The sequence below is a fragment of the Manacus vitellinus genome, unplaced genomic scaffold (assembly GCF_001715985.3).
Source record: "Manacus vitellinus isolate BGI_N305 unplaced genomic scaffold, ASM171598v3 scaffold_11_pilon, whole genome shotgun sequence".
Taxonomy (NCBI): domain Eukaryota; kingdom Metazoa; phylum Chordata; class Aves; order Passeriformes; family Pipridae; genus Manacus; species Manacus vitellinus.
Window position 1 is genome coordinate 32,773 of NW_021938895.1, and position 22,743 is coordinate 55,515.

The 22,743-nt window shown below is 51.9% G+C and overlaps 1 protein-coding gene across 1 annotated transcript; it reads left to right on the forward strand.

Annotated features, from left to right (window-relative positions):
* The first annotated feature begins 124 nt into the window (after window positions 1-124).
* TRAM2 (translocation associated membrane protein 2) lies at window positions 125-21,435 on the forward strand. Its single transcript, XM_018088730.3, has 11 exons — window positions 125-253; window positions 9,125-9,188; window positions 11,352-11,461; window positions 11,676-11,792; window positions 13,335-13,393; window positions 13,949-14,033; window positions 14,149-14,219; window positions 14,852-14,956; window positions 15,073-15,231; window positions 16,221-16,393; window positions 17,012-21,435. Exons 1-11 carry the CDS (start codon window positions 245-247, stop codon window positions 17,083-17,085), a joined length of 1,026 nt encoding a protein of 341 aa, XP_017944219.2. The 5' UTR covers window positions 125-244; the 3' UTR covers window positions 17,086-21,435.
* Window positions 21,436-22,743: the final 1,308 nt, after the last annotated feature.

A 22,743-nucleotide genomic window follows, 5' to 3' on the forward strand; every position in this document is an offset into this window, starting at 1 on the left:
GCCCGTGCGGGGCCCGGGCATGGGCGCGGGGGGTCTCAGACGGCGGCGCCTGCGCGGGGCCGTCGCGGAGCTCCGCGAAGTTCGCGGGGCCCGGGGAAGTTGCGGGCTGCGGCCGGCTCGGCCCCGGCCTGGCCTTCCGCCGGCTGCGCAAGAGCCACCCGCTCTTCAGGGCCAAGGAGTTCCTCATCCACAACCACGCGACATTCGGCTTCTGCCTTGGTTGCTCAGCGTCCTCATCGCCCTCATGTTCGAGGTGAGAGCCCCCCCTCCATCCGCATCCCCCTTCCCCGCCGGGGCCGGCCGTGTGTGTGTCCCCACCCTGTGGACCAGCTGACCCACCTCGTTCTGCACGGGGTGTCCCCCCCCGGGGCTGTCTGGGCTCGGGGGGGGCCGCACCCCGGCCAGGAGCCGCCATCCCGCTTGTGGGAGGGCTCTGCGGTGGCGGACCCCTCCGTCTGGGGGGGCGCAGCGCCGCCTCATTCATTCCCTGTATCTCACCCACCACCAGAGAGGTGTGTGTCCCACAAATTCCTTTGGGGACCCAGCCCGGTGCCGACTTCTGGAGTGGCACATCCTTCTTCCCCTGCTCCAGCCCTGCCCGGGGTCCCTGGTTTGGGAAGGGGCAGCACAGGGAATGTCAAACCCCCTTTTCCAAACCCACCGCTGCTGCAGGGATGTCCCAAGCACTGAAGTGGAGCGCATCAGCCTCACACAGAGAGAAACCAAGCCCTGGCCGATATTCCCAGCTCTTGGAAATGGGAAGAATTTTTTTTTTTGCCTTTTTTTCCCCCATTTTTTCTTCTTCTTTAACATTAGCCATTTTCCAGGTATTTTCTCCGCAGCCAGCGCCGTGGGACAAGCACCGGGGGCTCCTGGGCCTCGGGCAGGACACCAGCGGCTCCCTGGCCTTTCCCCATCCTGGCCATCCCACCTTGGGCCATGAGAAGGCATCCCCGCTCCTCCATGGGATACCTTCACCCGGAGCCCCCCCCGGGAATGCCGCTGTCCCGCCAGCGCCATGCCCGGAATGCCGCTCTCCCCCTGCTCCGGCTCCTTCCCTCCCAGCTTGCTTTTTTCCCTTCCCTCTTCTCGGGGAGGAGACGGGAGGCCGTGTGGCTTCTCTTGGCTCCGGGCACCCACGGCCGAGGCTGCGAGCCCGTGGTCAGCGGCAAGCCGGGCCGGACCCCCCCTCTTCCCCCGCTGAACCCTCCCCTCCAGCGCAGTGCCACGTTTCAAAGCAAATCCGGATGGGAAAGGGGTGGCCGGGGGGCCTGGCGGAGGAGGAAAGGCTCCTTCTTGCAGCAAATCGCAGGAGGAGGAAATCCATTTCCTTAATTCCCTCCCGCTGGAGCCCCCCTTGCTTTTCTCTTCCCCCCTTCCTCCCCCACCCTTTTTTTTTTTTTTTTTTTTTGCTGCGAATGCTTTGAATGAGCGAGTGGCTTCCAGCACTCAAACCCCCTTTCGATGTGCTTGTGCATATATATATATATATATATATATTTATTTAAGGGTTTCAAAACTAGCCCAAGAGGGCCAGCTGCATTCCAAAGCCACATGCAAATGATGCAAAGTTGGGCTGCAAGTTTCATTGTGGTACTTGAAAAAGAAAAAAGTCATTGAGGTCTCCTTTCTATCTCAGGGTTTCTCCCTGCAGGTGGTTTTTTCGGGATGCTGGTGCCTATGGTTGCATGTCAGGAACCCCGTCCTGGAGAGGTGGTAGCTGGGCTTGGGAGTGATTTTGGTTGACATGATGCTCTGAGTGTGGTTTGAAATGTGATGAACCCCCCTGTGGAGGTGCCAGCAGGGAGGAGTTTGTGGTGTTCCTGATTTTTTTAGTGTCTTTTAATTAAATCTCCCTGGGATGCTGAAGGCAGCAGTTTGCTGCTCTCCCCGCAGACCTCAGGGAGACGGTGCTCGCCGTACTGGGGTGGGTTCCAGTGCTCCCTGTGCACTGCCTGGCTGCATCCCCTCCTGGCATCATCACAGAATCACAGAACCATGGAATATGCTGAGTTGGAAGGGACCCATCAGGATCATTGTGTCCAACTCCTGGCCCTGCACAGCACACCCCAAGAATCACACCATGGGCCTGAGCACGGGGTTTGAGACAGCTCTTGATCCTTGTGGGTATTTTATTTTATTTTATTTTACTTTATTTTATTTTATTTTATTTTTATGGTTATTTCTTCTGCTTTCTTTTCCTCTGGAGGAGAAATCAGGCTCTGCTCTTCCCTAGCCCTCCAAACCATCCATGCCCATTTGTGCCACCCCTCTATGGTGATTTTTGGTGGCAGCTCAGATATTTCTGCCTTTTGACACCTTTTCATCTCCTCCTTTGCCATGATGAGGAGGACATGTCACTGTCCCTTCTTCTCCTTTCATCCCTGCTTCCCACCCCACAGCTGGGCTTCCACCTTCCTGATGCTGGTGGCCACAGCCAGGCTCAGGCTCAGCGGAAGTGGCCGAATCCTGCTCACAATAGGCCATTTCCTGCAGGGGAGGTTTCTTTGGGAAGACACAAATAAGATTTTTAACCTTTTCCCAGGCATCCCCCAGGAGCTGAGTGCTTCCTTGCTCCAACACCCTGCTCAGGATGATGCTGGAGGGCTGCTGGGTGTCTCCCTTTCCCCAAGCAAGGTGCACCCTGAGTATCCTTTTAGGTGCCCAACCTTTCCCCTCCAAACAGATTCACCAACCTGGGAATTCCTCCACAGCAGGGAGCAGGTACATGATGGGATTTGGGGGCACAAAGTGTGGCATGAGGCTGCTCAGTGGTGTTACGGGTGCGTTGGATTTGATTATTCCAGTGTTTTAGATGATCATAGCATTGCTCAGAGAGGGAAATCCCGGGCTTGGAGGGGGTTTCCCTAAAAAGAGCTGTCCAGAGCTTGGCACTATGCAGTGTTTTTCATTCCCAGCCTGCCTTAAGCCTTCAGGGTGTGAAACACACCTGGTGTGTGTCTGTGTGGTGCCAGGGAGGGATTTTGCCACGTGTGTGGCTGCTGGAGCACGGAAAGAAAAGCCTCCTCTTTTTTTTTTTTTTGGTGAAAAACTATTTTAAGTGATAGAAACACGAAACAGGTGCTTCCCATCCTCCTGCAGAAATGGCTTTGCATGTATTTTTCCACCCTGCTTTGCAGAAAAATGAAGCCAAGGCCAGGCTGGGTTTAACCTGCAGCTGGCTGGTGACCTGTGTCCTGTCTGGGGTGGGTCAATCAGTGGGTTGAGTTTGGGGAAGACCTCACTGATTTTGGGCAAGTTCCTGTGTTAGATGGGGACTGCTGCCGCAATCTCTAAAATGGGGAAACTAAAGCTCAGTTTTACGCATGGGGTGATGATAAGAAAGCGATAATAGAGTTAAAAACCCATTGTTTTATGAGAGTTGCCGTGGCCTTGCTGGGCTTTCCCCTGTGGGCAGAGTGTGAGTCACGGGCTCCCAAACTCTGGGTTGTGACACTGTCAAACGAAGGCGGCTGACGAATGAGCTGCTATTTCCAGGCTTCCTGCTAAATATACTTCCCCCTTCCCGGTCCCCTCCGTAGTACTCTAAAAAATTAAGGCCTTCTCGTTGTTAATGCGGGAAAACAAAACATGTTTCTGCCTCCCCTGGTCATTTCCAGATGTGGGAGCTGAGGCCATGCTGGCGGCATTAAGGGCTGGATAGATGGGGAAGAAGGGGAAAAAGGGGGGAAAAGAAGCAGAGTTTAGGTTTAGTTTTAAAAAGGGAATAAACAGGAGGGACTGTGAGGCAGTGAAAATCATGCTGTGCTGAGGGATGAGCGTTTCTGTGGGAGCAGAGGGGCTGCGCCGCCCTCGAAAAGGGTTTTTTGTCACAGCCAGATGTTTACTTTTAAAGGCTTTGGTCCAAAGTTTGGGCTTTAGTTTACATATAGGTCCTGTGTCAATCCATACCGTGGGTCAGCAAGTTTGTCTTTCAAACTCTGACTGGTTGGGGGAAAAATACCCCCACATTGTGAGAGAAGCCTTCGGACAGAATTTTATCTGTAATTAGTTTGAGCTGTTTTTCAAGCCCTGGAAATATTTTCCCAGCTCTGACTGCAGAGACTCCCCCAGCCTCCCCCACCAGAGGCTTGGAGCTGCTTCCTTCCTGCAAAGTGATTTTAATTCAAGGAGGACCGTGGGGCAGGCAGAGTGCCTGGGGGCTCCTGGCTGGGGTAGAGACAGGGACTTCAAATCCCACTGGGATGAGGCTTTTGAGAAGGGAAACAGGTTTTATAGAATCCCAGAATGGTTTGGGTTGGAAGGGACCTTAAAGATCATCTCATTCCATCCCCTGCCATGGGCAGGAACACCTTCCACTATCTCAGGTTGCTCCAAACCCTGTCCAACCTGGCCTTGAACACTTCCAGGGATGGAGTGTCCACGACCCCTCTGGGCAAGCTGTTCCCTGAGTTCATAGAGTGCCTGGTACCTCTCTGTGAAAGATGCTCAAAAATTATCCCTCGTTCCTGAACATATTGGTGTTTAGTTGCAGCAGGTAGATTTTGGGAGAGGTGCTAAACTGCCTGGATGCATGTGCTTAAATCCCTTTATTAAAAGCCACTTGCTTATCTGCACAAGTGTAATTGGGATTTGGGTTTGGGCTCTTGGAGCCTTTTGTGGCAGGGAAAAAACAGCATTTTTTAAATTGCTGGATGGGGCTTGGAGCAACCTGGTCTAGTGGAAGGTGTCCCTGCCAATGGCAGGTGGTTGGAACAAGACAATCTTTAAGGTCCCTTCCAAACCAAGCTGTTCTGTGATTCTAAAAAAGAGTAGGGAGAGCTTTGCTGCTCTGTATTAAACAGCAATTTCCAGGATGGTGGGGTTTTGGATTTTTCCAGTCACCACATTATCAGGAGTAGATGCCTAGTGGTAGATAGTAGATGCATAGTAAATAAAGATGCATAGTGTAGTAGTGCTGGGGTTGTTTGGCTTTATTCATTGCTCTGCCATCAAGGGCTGTGAGGTGGATGTGCTGGTTTGATTTTTAGCCATGAGAAGCAGCCTCATCGCTGTCCTGAGCATCACAGGAAACTCTGGTCTTGATGGGCACGTGGAGTTTTGTGTCTTCACCATCCGTCTGCCCTTTGGTTCTCACATTAGTGGCTTTAACCACCAGAAACCCACTCACTGCTGAGGATGCTGTTCCCTCTGCATGACTGTAGAGAGCTCCCAGGACAACTGCTTCCCAAATTTACCTGGTTCAGGCACATAGAATCATAGAACTATTAAGGTAGGAAAAGACCTCTGAGTTCATCGTGTTCAACTCAGCTCTGCCAAGCCCATCACTAACCTGTATCCCCAGTTACCACATCCCTCATGCAAGGCAGGATGAGGAGCATCTCCCTCTGCATAGAGATGCCCTTAATGCTGGGCAAGGAGCAGATGAGGAGTGGATGAGGAAGGTACAGCCTTTCCTACATGGTCCCTGCTCTGTGCATCCCATGGAGACAAACCCCTCTCCCACCCTATAAAAATTGTGCAGGGGAAGGTTTAGGGATTTTAATAGCCAGTTGGATATTGGGAAAAATGTCTTCACTGAAAGGGTGCTCAGGAATTGGAACAGGCTGCCCAGGACAGTGGTGGAATCACCATCTCTGAAGTGTTCAGAAAACATGTAGACGTGACACTTGTGGACATGGGTTAGTGGTGGGCTTGGCAGTGCTGAGTTCATGGTTGGACTCTGATCTTAGAGGGCTTTTCCAACCTAAATTATTCTATGATTCTATGAATTCCACTTCTGCCAGCAGCAGTTTGGTGGCAGCTCTGGCTCTTGTCCTGCCCTGAAGGGCAGGAGCATGCCTGGCACTTCCTTTCCCACACCAGCATCTTGTTTCAGAACAAACAGGCAGCAAATGTCTTGTGCCTCTGAATAATCCTCATGTTGCTCTTCCTGTTCCAAACTTCTGCTTTCTCTGGCTGCCTGTGAAATGCTCAGTGCAATCCCTAAAGCTTTGCCATCCCTGGTGCTCGTTGCTCCTTCCCAAGCCAAGGAGACCTGGTTTCTACCTTGCAGGGGAGCTGGAGGTGCCATTGCTGGAGGTCACGGTTCTGGCATTCCCTGTTTTCCAGGAGGCTTAAGCTGCCCCGTGGTGTGTCTGGCACTATACACTACTCAGGGCTGTGTAGCAATGGGTGCACCATGGGTGCTCCCAGTTGATATAGTGGACGGGATACTGAGGGAGTTATGTGGGAATTTGAAGCTTGATGTTCACTTGCTGGAGCTCAGCCATGACCTCGGTCAAGCCCCCTGTCCCTCTGTGCCCGCTGGCAAGGGGCATGTCATGAGAAACATCAACAAGATGCAGGTCCCCCCATGGATGTGCAGCATGTCCCTCACCTTCCAGATGGAGGAATGTAGCAGTGTCCTGCTCAGGGTGGTTCATCTCATGTGTTTCATGCTCCATCTGCTGCTAGAAGCAATGACTGTCTGAACCAAGATGTCCTTGTGGTGGTGCCTGGAGGGGCAGGCTCCCTGGCCAGGTGTGTGTTTCATAGTCTGTGTGAACACTTCCCAGCTGGTTGCAGGAGAAGGAAATGCCTTTGGTGCCTTAGAGGAGACCTTCCCTCCATGTAAACTCTGTAAGATGGGAAGGTTGGATGCCTGGAGTTCATATTTGGCCGCTGTAGCACTTCAGTGAGTGGCTGCAGGTTTGCCTGGGATCCCCCATCTGTCAGATGGAGCAGACAAGCAGTTTGTCCTTGGAAATTGGTCTGTCAGGAGCCTGCCTGTGTCCAATAAGTTACATTTATCTTTTGCAGTAAAATATTTTACTTAGACTTTAGAAAACGACTCCCTACCCCTCTGTAATGAAAGGTGAGGGGGTGCAAAGGTGACGGCTGAAGCTGCTGGTGGTCTTCCAGCCTATAGGAAGCAAAGGCGGGTGTGGAGATGGGACAAAGCGTTGCTTGATGCTGGACTGGATGGATGAAACCATCACCAGGCCCTCTAGAAAAGAAGATTAGGAGAGTCCTTGCAAACTGTGTTGGGGCTGAGCACTGTGCTGGTTTTTCTTCCCTCCTCGGAGATACTCCAGAGTCATTTTCTTGGACTCACAGGTCTGGCCTATGGCCCCTTCAGCAGGTTAGGAGGCTTCATCTGGAGATGATGTCTTCTTTCCAGCTGTTTATAGCTCTGGATGTCAGCCAGGTACTTGGGTAGCTGTAAATCCTTCAGTGCCTGCTGCCGTCAGCACTTCCATGACACGTCCACCCACCTCTGCAGCATCACGGCCACCGCCGGCTCTCTGTGTTTGTATCATGCCCTGCGCCAGCTTGTGGTGGGGTTTGGATGTGAAGTCCAGGTCCTGGATGTGCTGTACCGCTCTGGAATGAAGCAACTTGGCTTTCCTGGCCAGCAAGGTCTGTAAGAGCCAGCAGTATCTCCTTAAGCCAGCTGAAGGCCGGGCGATGCGCTTTTTCCATCCCCACCCCAAACTCTGCCCGTGGTCTCCATATCCTGCAGCAGAGCCTTTCTTGCATCTACTCCTCCACAGAAAGAGCACAACATGTGGGATTTCCTTTTTTTTAAGTGGGAAAAAAAAATTAAATCCCCAGACATCCTGAAAAGATGCTGTGGAGTTTTCTGTCCCTCGCCTGTGCCAGCAGAGCAGAGCCACTGGCTGGTTGCTCAATGCTCATGGGGGCAGAATGGGAATACTTGGCAAAGCCCCTGTGTCCCCCCCACAAGCTGTGGAGCAATTTCCAGCTGGGATTTTAATAGCCTGCAGCTCTGGAACAGTGGTAGCTAGGTCTGTGTGAAATGCAGCTCGTCTCCATCGGTGTTGGACGGGCATGGGATTTTTTGGGGCTGCCTGTGTATGAAGGTGGGTGCTTGCAAAGCGTTGGAGGGTTGGCTGGGAGCCCTTGGAAAGGTAAAAATTTGATGACCTGCTGCCACTGTGGGGTTGGATGGGATGAAGACACGTGTGCTGTCAGATGTCTGTGCACTGAGCTGTGGCCCTGGGCTCGAGGGTGTGTTGATCTCAGAGGTGCAGCTTTGGGGCATCCTGTGGATGCACTGGGGTGGAATGGTGTGCCCCCTTCCCACAAACCCTCCTGCTTCATTGCTGGGAAGGATCATTCCCTTGAATTAAAAGCAATTTAGACAGGACCAGAGAGAACAGCATGAAGCTGTTTCTGGAGAGGTTTAGGCTGGATATCAGGAAAAAGTTCTTCTCCCAGAGGGTGGTTGGACACTGAACAGGCTCCCCAGGGCAGTGGTCATGGCCCCAAGGCTGCCAGAACTCAAGGACCTTTTGGACAACACTCTCAGGGACCTGGTGGGATTCTGGGGGTGTCCTGTGCAAGGCCAGGAGTTGGACCTCAGTGATCCTTGTGGATCCCTTGCAACTCAGGTTATTCCACGATTCTGTTCTGTGATTCAATAAATGAAGAGTGAGCAGGACAGCCCTGGTTTGCAGGGGCCCTGATGTGTCATCCCAGGCTTTTTTATTCCTTTTTTGTACATGCATCTGGAATCTTGTGGGTAACTAGCGTGAGGTTCAGCATGTCTGTCAAAGCTGCTTTTCCCCTGCCCTGTTGGACCTTCATGGGTGCCTGCATGGACCCTAGAGGGGTCCAGCCTCACTAAGTGGAGGAGTCTCCACAAGTATGTGGAGCTAAATCCATGTGTAGCCAGTCCATAAGGTTTTGCAGCCTCTGAGTTTTTCATGTGTGGGTGCTGCCATCCCTACTCAGGCTGGATTCCCAGTGTGGCTGCCCAAGTGGATGGGAATGAGGGCTAGTTTTAATTAATCCAAATAACCAGTTGGGTCAGTTCCCAGTGTCCCTTGAGCAGCAGGTCACATGTGAGGATGGTCCATGCTCCTGGAGGGATGCTCTCTGTCAGGTTGGCTCATGGCTTTTCCAGCTGTGTTGTTTTTCCAGGTTTCTGCCTCCTTTATACCTCTCTTTCTCCTTCCCAAATCCCAAGTTTCTGTTGTCAAACCACTTCCCTTGCAATCTCCTTGCTGAAAGGTGTTTCTGCAAGTGAAGCAGGTGCCTGTACACCTCCCTGGACAATTTACCTTTCCCTTTGTGGTAGGAAAAGAGAGTAAATGGTGGCAGAGGAATGGAATCAACAACTGATTTGCTTTTTTCCCCCTCTGTGTGTCTTTTACAGGTCACAGCCAAGACTGCCTTCCTGTTCATCTTACCTCAGTACAACGTTAGTGTGCCTACAGCAGGTAAGAGATGCCTCTGCTCCAGACACCCCAAGGGGAGGATTGAGTCGTGGTCTGTCCCAAATCCTCTTTGCCAGCTGGCCCGGGCTCACCCTGTACTGATCACGCTGCCCAGGCTCTTGTCTGGTGGTAAAGGAGATGTCAAAAATAAGATATTTTGGGAAGAAGCAAAGTTTGAGCAGCTCAGAGCACTCTGATCATGTCTGCCAGCCCTCATGCTGCCAGGGTTGGGAAGAAATGCTTTCCAGGGGGTTTTGGGGCTTCCTCTGTGTTTCTGCCATGGCCAGGCTGCTCTGTGCTCCCTGCAGGGTGAGGATTCTGCTCCAAGCCCGGTCAGGCAGGATCAAACTGCCTGATTGCATGCCTGGAGTAGCTCCATGTCCTGCTGAGGAGCGGGAGGGATTTACCTTTTTGCTAAGCAGCAGGGGCTGCACAATAGTTCCTGCCTTGCTGATTTTTGGAGGGATGGAACAAGGTGAATGTGTGGAGGTGCACGTGGTGCACAGCACAAGGCAGGTTATGGGCCTGGTTCCCATGGAGTAATTTGAGGAGGCTCCGAGGTGGTGCAGCTCTGAACCAAGCAGACCAGAGGATGTGCCCCAGCTGCCAGCCAGGAGGCAGCTGGAGGCTCAGCCCCTGTTCATATTTTGGCTGCTGGTTGCTACCTTCCTGGCCCAGAGCCCCTCTGGATCTGGCAGCGATCTGGGCACTGGCGTGGAGACAGCAGGGGGAGGTTTGGGTAAAGCTCAGGATGAGCCAAACGCCCGGGGCACAGAGCCTGGCTTGGTGGCAGAAAACTGCAGTTAATTGGGAGTGTTTGAGTAATCATCCAAAGAAAGAGCAGGGTGTTGGGATTAGTGGGACTACAGTGAGGCAGACATGCGGAAGATAAAAGCTCTGCCCTTAAAATCTTTGAACGTTGAGGCTGAAGAAGTCATCCAGCTCCCAGATTAAATTGGTCTGTGCTCCCCTATGGCACAGTCCAGACAACTTCCTGCTGGTTTATAAGGGATTTATTGTTTCCTGATGCCAGAAAACTCAGGGAGGGCACAAAAACACCTCACCAGAGCCAGGTAATGGGGTATCAGTATAGAGCATGAGGTGGCTGAGGCCTCGGGGAGAGAGACCTTGATGCAGCAGCTTGTTTGGAGGAAGGGTTATTGCTCATCTGAATTTTTCCAAGGCTGTTTCACATCCCTCACAGCTCCTGCTAGAGCAGCTTCTGAGAGAGGAGAGACGAGGCAGAGCAGTTGCACATGTGCACGATATTATTTTCTTGGGACTTGCAATTCAATCTTTTGCCTTGCTGTGGGATACAGGCACCATGTTTACCTCTGGGCTTGCACAGCACTCAGCCCAGGCTTCTATAGACAGGGTGTTTTCATATCCTTTGCCAGATGTTTTCATAAATCCTGTTCAAATCTTAAAAATCTGAACTGAAGCTTTGCTCAAGGGTAAACAGGGCTGGTGACAAGATGCTTTCTGCAGTGCACCACAAGGACAGCAGCTTTCTTAAATCTGCTACTTCCCCATAAGCTGCAGGGTTGCAAATAGCCACCTAAATGCAGCTGTCTGGGGTATTTTGGGTGCTGTTGGGTCTCCCGTTGCTCCAGAGGAGCATGGCCTCTCGTGGGTCCTATTTGTCATCCTCCATCCCCTTGCTGCTGTCTCAGATCTCTTAATAGCACAAGGCATCTGCATTTCAGCAGCTGAATCCTGCTCCAGCAGCTTTCAGGAATGTGTGGAAGAGACTGGGTGCTGGATCATAACCGAGGGGGTGGAAATGCCATCCTGAGCCCTCATGTTCCCAGTGGGGCATCCCTGATCCCATCACCTGCTTCAGCCTTCCATGTGTTCATCCCTGCAGGCTGATGAGTTCCTGCCTCCATACCCGGGCTGTCCCCAGCCCTTCATCTCTGGCAGGGGAAGCTTGAGGTGTCCTGAGTGTCACCTCCCTTGAGGTGTGTAACTATTGGAGGAGAAACCACCCACCTCTGCCGTGAACTAACCCTGGATGGAGCCCTTTCTTCCAGCCACTGGCACAGTAATGACCTCTCTCCGGTGTCCCCATATTGGGAATAACCCCCCTGCCCCACTAACCCTTAAACCCTCACCTGGAAATCATTTGGGTCATGGGGATTTGATCCACTGTTTGGTGTTTTGCAGATGGGGAGCTGGTCCAGTATCACTATGGGCTGAAGGATCTGGTCACCATCCTCTTCTACATCTTCATTGCCATCATCCTGCACGCGGTGGTGCAGGAATACGCCCTGGACGTGAGTGCCATTCCATGTCTTGAGCCACCAGAAGACCTCAAATCCCATGGTCCTGCTGCAGTTAAATGCTGTTCTGGGGGTTAAGGTGGTGATTATGAGTGAGCCTTCACCTCTGGAGGCTGCTTGGGATGAGGAGCAGGAGGAGGAGAGAGGGTTGATGACCCGGTGGCTCACGTGTTCTTGGTTTTTTCTCTCTTCCTCTGCTCCTTCCCAGAAAATCAACAGGCGTCTGCATCTCTCCAAGGTCAAACACAGCAAGTTCAATGAGTCAGGGCAGCTGGTTGCCTTCCACCTCACCTCTGTGATCTGGTGCTTGTACGTCGTGGTGACGGTAAGGCACGGGAATGGCTGGGATTTGGGTTGCCAAGGGGGAATTTGGGGTTTCTGGAGCACAAAATCCCACTGGGAGCAGAGTCCCCAGCCAGCCCCTGGACCAAAACGGGCACATTTCAGCAAGTTTAGTTTTCAAGTGTGGTGGATCTTTCCAGCCACTGAGTGAGGGCAGTTTTGGGAGATCCTTCTCCTGCACTGTGCAAGGCATAAGCTAATGGGATGTGAGATATTTTGGAGCTGGTCTTCAGAAATCCTACCTGGTCTCATCATCTCCATCTGCTGCTCCAGATCATCTTTCTCAGATTCTTATTTTCCTCTTTATTTACGTTCAGTGCTTTGAGGTTTTTGGATGCCTTTTGCAGGGTTGTGGGGCTAATGGGCAGATTTTTGGGATCCCTCTTTGTGGTCCCTTTCCTGGCAAGCTGGCAGTGAGGGGATTGCTGAGAACAGGAGAGCCACGCTGTTCCTTGGGTGCATTGCAAATGTGTCAACCCAAAACTGCTGGGAGAAGAAATCAGAGGGGAGGAAGGGAGAGGGAAGAACAGGTGTTGTGGCTATTTTGGAAGTGTGAAGTGATGATGCTTTGCTGCCTGCAGCCATTGGGGTCCAGCTGGGGATGGATCCTTGGGGACAGGTCCCCTCCCCACTGCCTGGGGGGGTCCTACCAGCTCCAATTAGAGTACCCCTTTCAAGGCCAGCATTTCAGAGGTCTGCTGGCACTGCCTCTGCCCTATGGGGCTCTGAGGAGGGAAACACTGGTAACACAGTTGATGCTGCTGGTTTTGGGCTCCCCTTTCCCAGTGCCAGACCCATCCCTCACCAGCTGCGGGGCTGGAGCCTCCTCACTGCTGTTATGTGCTCCCCAGACACCCCATGTGCTCAAAGCAGGTCACCCTTCACAGCACTTGCACTTCCCCTGGCCTCCCCCAGCTGAAAAAAGGGCTTAGGGCAGACAGGGCATGGATGGTGGTGACTCAGCAGGACAAGTTTCCCATGCCAACACCTCCTTACAAAGCCCAGTGCAGCGTCCCCGTGGCAGGAGCAAGAGGGGAGCCACATCCTGTAACCTGCCCTGCAAACATAAGTTAAGAGGTGGAAAATTAAACTATCCAATTGGCATAATAAATTGGTTCTGCAGGTGTTTTCTGTTCCCCTTTCTCATCAGTAGTAGTTCTGGTTACTTGGACAGGCCAGTGAGGGAGAAGCCCCACAGACCATGCACACAGTTACAGGCGTCTCACCCCCACGCCTCCAGAGCATCCCAAACCCCAGAACATCCTGTCCTGAACGTGGGAACATGTGTGCAACCGAGCAAGGAGCCTTCAGCCCCCAAATACAGGGCCTGGAGAGATTTTATGGGGGTGCTAGAGACCCAAAAATGTGTCTGAGCTTTGGTGAGCTCAGCCTTGGCTCTCGCAGGGGACACGTTTTTTTCTGCAGGCTGGGTGTCATCCCCAGTTCCTTTTTTCACTGTAACATCAGCCCACCCCGTCACAACCTGTTTCTTTTGCTGAAGCCTTGCATCTCTTCTCTTTCTCAGGAAGGATACGTCTCAAACCCCCGGAGTCTGTGGGAAAACTACCCGCATGTTTATCTTCCGTAAGCACTTGCGAGGGTATTTTGTTCCGGGGCTGACCACTTCCTTCCTCTCCACGGTTTTCCCTGTGGCTGGGAGAGGGGTGCTGACAGCACAGCACCCTTTGCATGCACCCAGCTGCAGGGATGCTGCAGTGAGGTCATGAGGAATGGTGGATATCTCGTTTGTGAGCCTGGGGAGGGTGTTCCGGAGGGTTTCCCCCGTGAGGAAGGTCCTGTGAGCCTGGTTACTCATCCTGGCTGTTTTCTGCATCACCTTGGGCAAGTCTCTTTGCTGTTTATTTTTCACAGTAGGAATGAAGTGGGGGATAACCCTCCCTTTTTGGGTTTTTACAAAAGTGAGGTTTGCTGAGGGCATGGAGACCACAGCAGGAGCATCTGGATAAACTCCGGGTGTGGCTATCTCAGCTCAACAGATAATTTCAGCCCGGAAATGATGCCTCCTAAATCCTGTGGCTTCAAAGCAGTGGAGGGATTGCCCAATGCTGCCCTGCCACCCAGTCCTTGGGGTCCTGTCATGCCCTGGGTTGGCTCTCATGGATCATCCCTGCATTTCAGGTTCCAGGTGAAGTTTTTCTACCTGTGCCAGCTGGCGTACTGGCTGCACGCCCTGCCGGAGCTCTACTTCCAAAAAGTTCGCAAGGTGAGAGCCAGGTGGGCGACCTGGGGATCCCACATGCTGGATTTTGGGAGAGGGAGCTTTGGGAGAGGGCAGGTGAAGAGGGTTGAGAGGTTGACATGGCTCTCTGCCCTGCCAGGAGGAGATCCCCCGCCAGCTGCGCTGCATCGCGCTCTACCTGGTGCACATCGCCGGCGCCTACCTGCTCAAGTGAGTCACCTCCCTCTGCACCACATCCTGCTCCAGGGATGGGGCTGAGCAGCAACTTTTGCAGTGGGAGTCACCTGAGAGTCACTCCCACCTGGGGTGGGAGGCTTAAAGGGAATAAAGTGGAGTGTTTCAGTGGACAGTGACTTTTTGCACAGGCGGGTAGTGATAGGAAAAGGGGGAATGTTTTTAAACTAAAAGAAGAGAGATTTAGGTTAGATATTAGGACGAAATTCTTCCCTGTGAGGGTGGTGAGGCTCTGGCACAGCTGTGGCTGCCCCATTCCTGGAATTGTTCAAGGCCGGGTTGGATGGGGCTCTGAGCAACATGGGGTAGTGGAAGGTGTCGCTGCCCGTGGCAGGGGGTTGGGACTGGATGATCTTTAAGGTCCCTTCCAACACAGATCATTCTATGACAAAAAGCAGAGCAGCCTTGCCAGCAGTTAGGGGTTTGTGTTGGATTCCTACTGGTTTGGGCTGTGCTGATGGTTTGGGGACAGGGATTTCCCCTGCTGCTGCAGAAAGGCCTGGCTTTAGGCTGGTGCTGCAGCTCAGGAAAGGCAGGGGAGAGGCTGTAGCTGAATTTGAAGGATGAAGGTTGACCAGTGATGACTTCTTCTTCCTCTTCCCTCCTAGTTTAACCCGCTTGGGGCTGATCCTCTTGCTGTTGCAGTACTTGGCTGAGTTCTTCTTCCACATGGCCCGGCTGGTTTACTTCACGGATGAGAACAACGAGAAGCTGTAAGCAGGGGAGCTGCCCAGGGCTTCCACCTCCTCCAGAGCCTGGGAGAGCCACATGGCTTGATCTCAGTGCTGGGAGCTGCTCCTGCTCACAGCTCTGCTTGTCCCTCCCACAGGTTTAATGTCTGGGCTGTCGTGTTCGTGGTCACCAGGCTCTTCACCCTCACCTTGTACATCCTGGTCATTGGCTTCGGGCTGCCACGGGTGGAGAGCCAGGCCCTGGACCCTGAGAGAGGGAACTTTTTCAGCTTCCTCTTCAACAATATCCTTTTCAGGTAGGAATGTCTGCTGTGTCTTCCTTGGCTGTGTTATCTCAAGGTGGGTTTTGCCGAGTTTGGAAGTCACAGAATCACAGAATGGTTTGGGTTGGAGAGGACCTCAAAGCTCTTCTCCTTCCAACCCTGTGCTATAGGCAGGGACACCTTCCACTGGACCAAGCTGCTCAGAGCTCCATCCAAATGCTGGTGGGGATCTGATATTGGTTCCATTTAGGGAAGGTCCTAATGAGCTGAAGGGGTGTGAAGGAAGCAAGAAGGGGTTTAAAGGCTACAGAGTGGAAAAACCATCAAATAAGGTTTGATATACTTCATCGAATGAAGTTATAAATCATGAGTCTATCCTAGAGAAAGGCTTACAGGCTTTCCCTGCTTCACCTTTAAGTGCATTAACACAGATGTGGTTAAGAAAAATGCATTTTCCCTTCTGCTTGGACATGTTTTGCTCTCTGTTGACATGGGAAGCACAATATGAGATGGGCTCCTCATGCCTTGCAGTCTGTCTGTCAAGGCTGGGACCCTTTCTCAGCCATACAGCAGCTTTGTGTTCAGTTCAGAATTTGCTAGGCCTGGTCATTCCCAAGCTTTTTGAAGACATGGAGTGCTGGCACACATGAAGATCTGGGGGACTTTCTTAGCTCCCTTCCAGCCACATCCATCTTTTCGATGTACAGAGAAGTTGGGAATGTCATACCTTGACTGTGCAGAGTGTGGCTTGGGCAGTGCTGGTCGAGATGATCCTGTTGATCCATTCTTGCCCTGAAGTTGTAACAATCAGCAATGCCCTGAGCACCTGAGAGCTTTATGGTGCGGAGGGAAAGGGAAGTGGCTGCTCTTTGCTCAGGGGATGGCAGGAAGGAGAGATGATGGCAGCTGTAGGGATGGCACCTGCCACCCGGGGGGCCACCAACCCGGGTGTGGGTGGAAGGCTGGGTCGGGCGTGGCCTCGCTGCTCTGTTCTCAGCCTGCCTCTTCTCCGCCCCTGCCAGAATGAGTGTGCTGCTGTTGGTGTGCCTCTTCCAGGCCTCGGTGATGTGGCGCTTCATCCACTTCCAGCTGCGGCGCTGGAGGGAGTACTGGAACGAGCAGAGCAGTCGGAAGCGAGTCGCTGCCGCCACCACCGGCACCAAGCAGCAAACCAAGCTGCTCAAGAGGGACTCGGGTGAGTGCTGGGATGGGTGGCACCGTGGGAGGTATCAGTCCTGTGGCTCAGCACCCCCTCAGGGGGTCCCCAGCAGCGTCCTGGTGTAGTGGGAGCTTTCCCCATGTCTGTGGGCCAGGCCTGAGAGGGTTAATGGTTTGGCTTGTGCAAGGGACAAAGTTTCCTCTTTCCATAGGATCACAGAATCAATTAGGTTGGAAAAGACCTCTGAGGTTGTCGAGTCCAACCTATGGATGAACACCACCATGTCAATTACACCATGGCACTAAGTGCCACATCCATGTGTTTCTTGAACACCTCCAGGGATGGGGACTCCATCACCTCCCTGGGAAGCCCATTCCAATGCTTAATCACCCCTTCTGTGAAAAAATGTCCAACCTGAACCTCCCTTGGCACAGCTTAAGGCTACGTCCTCTTGTCCTATCGCTTGTTCCCTGGGAGTAAGCCCGACCCCCACCTGGCTCCACCATCCTGTCAGGGAGTTGTAGAGGGGGATAAGGTCACCCCTGAGTCTCCTTTTCTCCAGGTTAAACAACCCAAACTCCCTCAGTCGCACCTCATAGGACTTAAACCTCTAGACCCTTCACCAGCTTCATTACCTTTCATTTCTGTCCCCAGGTTACCATGAAAACGGGGTGGTGAAAGCAGAGAACGGCACCTCACCTCGAACCAAGAAGCTGAAGTCGCCGTAGAAGCCAAGGGTTGTCTCCTGGGGAGGAGGGCGAGATACCAAGACTAAGCAGCCCCTCCTCCTGGTCCTCACGGGCGGCGTCTTGAGTGGCTTGGAAACCAGTCATCTTCCCAAGGTGTCTCTCGCTCTCCTCCCTTCCTCTCTTGCTCTCTTGAACCATTTGCAATAAAACCAAAAAGGTCCCTTTCCCCTGCTCCTTTCCCCTCATAGGAACCTTTTCCAGCCCTCTTGGTTTTGCCTTCCTCTGATGGTAAATCAGTGTGCAATTTTGGTTTTTTTTCTTTTCTATTTTAGTGTTTGGTTATTTTGGTTAATGGTTACAAATGTGTCGTAGACGGTTCCAAACGATCCTTTTTTCTCCCACAGCATGTTCCTCCCCTCTCTCTTCATGGTGCTTCCCTGAGTCCCTGAGACAGGGCCACGACAGCTTGAAGGCACCAAATGCATGTTATGGGAACAGGTTCCTGGGGGAGTGTACTGGGGCTGTGAGATCCTGAGGCCCTGGGGCACTCTCAGGTGAGATGGGGCCAGTGCTCGGCAGGGTGGTGATGCTGCAAAGAGAGAGCAGGGTCTGAGGGAGGAACCTCAGCCCTGTCTTGTCTCATGATGGACCCCTGGTTATGTGGGGCTTTTCTGACCCCTGGTTTTGAGCTAATTTTGGAGAACTGGGCAGCAGAGAGAGGAGAGAATTTCCTTCTTCATATGGAAGGCCCACCTCCCAGCCTCTGCTTGCCCCAGCTCTTCTGGTACAGCTGGGTCTCTCTTGGCTGCCCTGTGGTTTTTCTGGACCTCCCAGCCCCAAGAGCTGAGCAGCTCTGCAGCTCACAGTGCCTTGTCATGGGGCAGCACCATCCTCAGGTCCAGGTGAAACCTCGAGTCCTGCCCCACTCTGAGCACTGGCCTGGCTCCTGTCAGCCCAGGCCCTTTGCCAGCTTGTCTGTGCCCCGTGGACCTGGTGTTCTTGTGGCTCCTGACCATGTCCAGATGACAAACTGGCTGCTGCAAAGGGTTTTCACATCACTGGGACTGTGCCCCTCATGCTGTCACCTCAGCCTTCCTCATCCCTACCGTACCAGTCCAGCCGTGCCATCGGTAGCCACCAGCTTCACTCTTTGTTTCCAAAGGATACAGTGCTTGTATCCACCCAAGGTGCTATCAAATCCAGGGTTTCTTCCAAAAAACTAGCCCCTTCATCCCTTTCTGAGCTGTGAATGAGATGACAGGGAGGGAAGGGGAAGGAAGCCAGGGCTGCAAGGAGCAGCTTGTGTTTTAGGAAAAGCCTGACTTGTGACGGTAGCTGTTGGCAGATGGAGTTGTCTCAAATCTACCTCAGAGGCCATCTGTTGCTGCAGACCACTTTCCCCTCTTGCTCCTGCCCGCTTGCCACCTCCATGTGCTGGCAGAAGCTTTTGTGGAAAGCCAGATCCCACCGGCTTGATCCCTTGCTGCTGAGGAGCAGCATCTGCGTGGGGTTTCGTGGGTCAGTGCCATCTCACTGAACTTCTTTGGGGTGCCACACACCAGGCTGGGTTTGGCAGGTGAGCAGCAGTGGCACCCTTCACCCCACACTCTCCTCCAGGGCAGTCCCTAAGCTGGGCTTTGCTGTTGGTGCCTCTTGTGCAGCGAAGTCGGGCGTAGCTTTAGTTCTGCTTTGCCGCCGCAGGAACAGGCGACTCGTGTGTTCCCTTGGCTGGGCGAGGAGAGAGGGCACAGGGCTGGGGTGCTCTTCCATAGGCAGTCCAGGATTGATCCTTGGCATGCCCCTTGCTCAGCCCTTCGGGCAGCTGAGCTCTGGCTCTCTCCCAGTGCAATTTCAGCTTGAGGCTGGCGCAGGTGTTCTTTTCATCAGTTGTGTTTTGAGGAATGGGTGAGAGTTGATTTTCTGCCCCTCTTTGAGTTGAGTTGGGGTTTTTCCCTGTTTCTGTGGATGCCTTTTGTCCCTTCCTTCCCCTCTCCTTGTTGGGGATGCACTGGAGGGAGAAAATGTTCAGGGATACGAGGACAATTGGTCAAATTCCTGTTGATCCTCCATCCTCACGACCTATGAGTGTCAAACAAGAGATATTGGCAGGAGAGGGTTTCCCCCTTTCTCGGGGGAGCTGAGGAAGGAGGTTGGAGCAGAGCCCTTGGAGGTATCTTGCAGTTGCTCCTCACAGCCCGTGCTGGGTCAATAACAGGCATTTTGGCTCAGAGACAATGGCAGTACCCACGGGGCAGCGAGACCAGAGGGGGAAAAGAGCTTTATGTTTAGGGAGGACGTGGAAAAGGTCTAGTGTGAGAGGTTTTTCCTTTCTCTTCCTCTTCCCCTCCCCAGCCATCCACTGCCACGTGCCCTCCAAGAGCGACTGCTGGCCGGGATCTCTCCGGAGCCTCGGCCGGTCCTTTCCGCAGAGCTGGTGCCTCACAGCAGCCCAGCTGTTGACTCTGTTAGCAGGCGACACCTAACAGCCCCCCAAAAAGCTGGCTGCTGAATGATTCCTCCTGCCTGCCTGCTTTGCTTCAGGCAGCTTTTCCACTTGCACAACGCTGTCTCTTCATACAGTAGCCGATGATGCTTTGTATCCCAAGTGCCTTATGTTGTAGCCTCTCTGTACTTTAGCAATAGCTGAACACCCTCCCTCTTTAATATGTATGTACAGCATATGCTACGTTTATGTGGTTTTTTTGTTTTCTTTTTGATAGAGCTACCAGGAAAAGGGATAGTTTGTTATGGAAGCATTTCCATGTGTTCTTTCTGTCATTTGTTTTTTTAAACCTATAGGCAATGGGGCTTTTTTTTGCCCTCCCCTATATTTAGTGCTCAGAAATCCCCATCCTTCTGTTAGACTCAAACCTGGCAGGTTGTTTTTTTTTTTAGGCTGAGCCTTTGTTGTGAGGCAATATCCACTGTCATCCTGAAGATTTGCAATCCCCTCTCCATCAGAGGGGCTGCTCCTGTCTCTGTGTTCTAGTCCAAGCACAATCCCTCAGCTGCAAGCCCACAGTAACTGCTTCTATGTCCGTGTCATTTCTCAGCAGATCGAGCCTTCTTTTCAGCCCAAAGAGCTTTTTTCTTTCCCAAATGGAGTGTTTTCCTTACAAGCCCTTATTGGTCAGTCTGTCCTTGACAGCTCTGTGTATTAAATGCCACGAGCTCACTTCCCTTGAGTGGATGCTCTTCTCATGCCCCATCTTGTCAAGCCCTGTGTCATCTGCAGAAAACACCATAGAATTGTTGGGTGAGGTTGGAAAACACCTCCAGGTTAATAAAAATCCAGCTTTTAATCCAACACCAAGATCCAACCCCACACAGGAGCTCTTGTCCACCACAGTGCAGAAGGTGATGGAGACTATCCAAAACTGCAGGTCTTTACTTCCAGTGTGACACTATTGCTTGCACCCTTCCCATGGGCTTGAGGCTGCTTTTGTAGTCTGTGTCCATTATCCATCCTAAGGAGATCAGGAATTGAGTAGCCTGTGAATTCTGGGGTGAACCATAGTGTTCTCCTGTCCTAACCTAGAAGAGCTGTAAAATACCAGCAGTAGTTCTCTCTTTCTGTCTTTAGATAGTCAGAGAACGGGCTTGGGAAGAGGAAGGGGTGGAGGAAGAACAGATGTAGCATTTCACGTACAATTTTTGAGTGACACTTACCTTATGGGGCATTACAGTCGCGTTTTGTCTTGTTGTTGTTGTTGTTTAGGATTCTTTCTTACTCATCCTGTTTGGGCTAGTAGTAGACAAGTTCCAGTCCCCCTGTAGGTCCTCTTACCTTCAACCCACTGTTTTAAAATGTATGGTAGGCTTCCTTGTTGGAGGGAAGAGTGGCTACTCTAAGATGTCTCTTCCTTGCCTCCAAGTGACTCTGGAAGCTTGGAGCTACCCTGCCTTTGCTGCAGTGCCTGCAGGTTCACAGCAGCCTCAGGCTCTTGCCTTTGGTAGATGGACCCCAAATTGTGTAAATAGTGGATAGAAATGATGGGGTTTGATTTACAGCCCAAAAGGTTGGCTTGGTAGGTTTTATACCCAAGTGAAATATGTTCCTTTGGCTCGGGGCTGTGTGTGGAGTTTTGCTGGGAAGAATGGCTGTTGGAAAAGCCAGGCAGAGGCATGTAGTTTCTCCTCAAAAATGTTGAACTCAATGGATCAAACTTCAGCAAAGGAACTCGAGGAAAATTTCTCTACTTCCGTGTTTCCTGATTTTTGAGTGGGTGGGGGGAATTAACAGTCTCTGGTATTTTATCCTGTTCGTTTCATTCTTTCTGTTACTTCAGTTTTTGTACGGATTTTGTTTGTTGTTGTTTGTTGTTAAATGACTTGTGATAAACTCAGCAAAAGTATTTTTCTGAAATAAATGAATAAAAGGCATAGATTCTTCCACTGCTGCTGTCCAGTGATGCTTTATCACTCCCAAGCTGTACATGTGGCAAAGCAGCTGTGATGGGTTAGACTGGTCTTTTCTCCTGTCATACCAGGCTAATCTGTTCCCTTTGCAGCGTCTTGTGTCCTCCTCTTCGTGGAATCATGGAATGGTTTGGTTGGAAGGGACCTTAAAGCTCATCTGCCATGATAACCTCCCACTATCCCAGGTTGCTCCGATCCCCATCCAACCTGGCCTTGGACAATTCCAGGGATGGGGCAGCCACAGCTTCTCTGGGCAACCTGTGCCAGGGCCTCACCACCCTTACAGGGAAGAATTCCTTCCTCCTAATATCCAATCTAAATCTACCCTCTCAGCTTAAAGCCTTTCCCCCTTGTCCTGTCAATCCATGCCCTTCCAGCTGGGCTTCATCTTCCCACATTTCCCATGTCCACAACACAGGCAGCTGCTCCGGAGGTCGTTACTTGTGGCTGCCTTCATCACAGGGAGTGGAGGAGAAGGGTATTTGGAGGAGATGATTTATCTGATGTGGTTTAGGCACATATTTTTTGGTGAGTTAAATTGTATACTTTGTGCAGCTGGCCCAGGGATACGACATGACTTGGCTCAGGATTAGGTTACTGTTTTGTAGCATGTGCAGAAAAGAGTTTCAGACTTTCTTTTCTACAGCTCCAGTAATTTCATCCGTAATCTCCTGGTCTCTTGAAGAGTGAGGTGGACCAGAGATACCTGGAGTGATCCTCAGTCAGATGATCAGCAGCACAAAATGGACCCAGAAGGGAAGAGGAGTGACCTTTCCAAACAAGGGGAGCAGGAGGGAGCTGTCATCTGGAGACTCAGCTGTCTGAGGGGAAGTGAGAATCCACAGCACAAAAGCTGGTTTAAAGAAGCATTTTGTTCTAAAGAGCTTTGTTCTCCTCTGTGTGCATGACAGCTGCCTTTTTCTTTTTATTTGTGCTCCATGGCAATACCTGGCAGGTGACATTTGGGGTGATAACATCCCTGCCACATTTACCTTCGTGGAGAGATGAGTAATGTGACTCTAAGTGGAGCACAAGTGTCATAACTCTATTGCTATGCCAACTGCCAGTATCCCCTTTTCCTTGGAGCCCTGCCTGGTGAGATGACAGGCTGCAGAAGATGGGTTTAGATGGTATCTCAGTCCTAAAACCATTCTCCCAACCTTTTGTTAAAAATGTGCAGAGCTGCTGTGAGCAGATTTGTGTCCAGACCCCTGCTATCTCCAGATAGCTAAACTCACTACCCCATTTCGAGTAAATCCAAAATGTCACTTTGTGGAG

Excerpts from the sequence above, each read along its gene's own strand:
- TRAM2 (XM_018088730.3), top strand. Across the intron at positions 9,189-11,351 it reads CGTTAGTGTGCCTACAGCAG|ATGGGGAGCTGGTCCAGTAT; the intron begins GTAAGAGATGCC and ends GGTGTTTTGCAG. Across the intron at positions 11,793-13,334 it reads GCTTGTACGTCGTGGTGACG|GAAGGATACGTCTCAAACCC; the intron begins GTAAGGCACGGG and ends TCTCTTTCTCAG.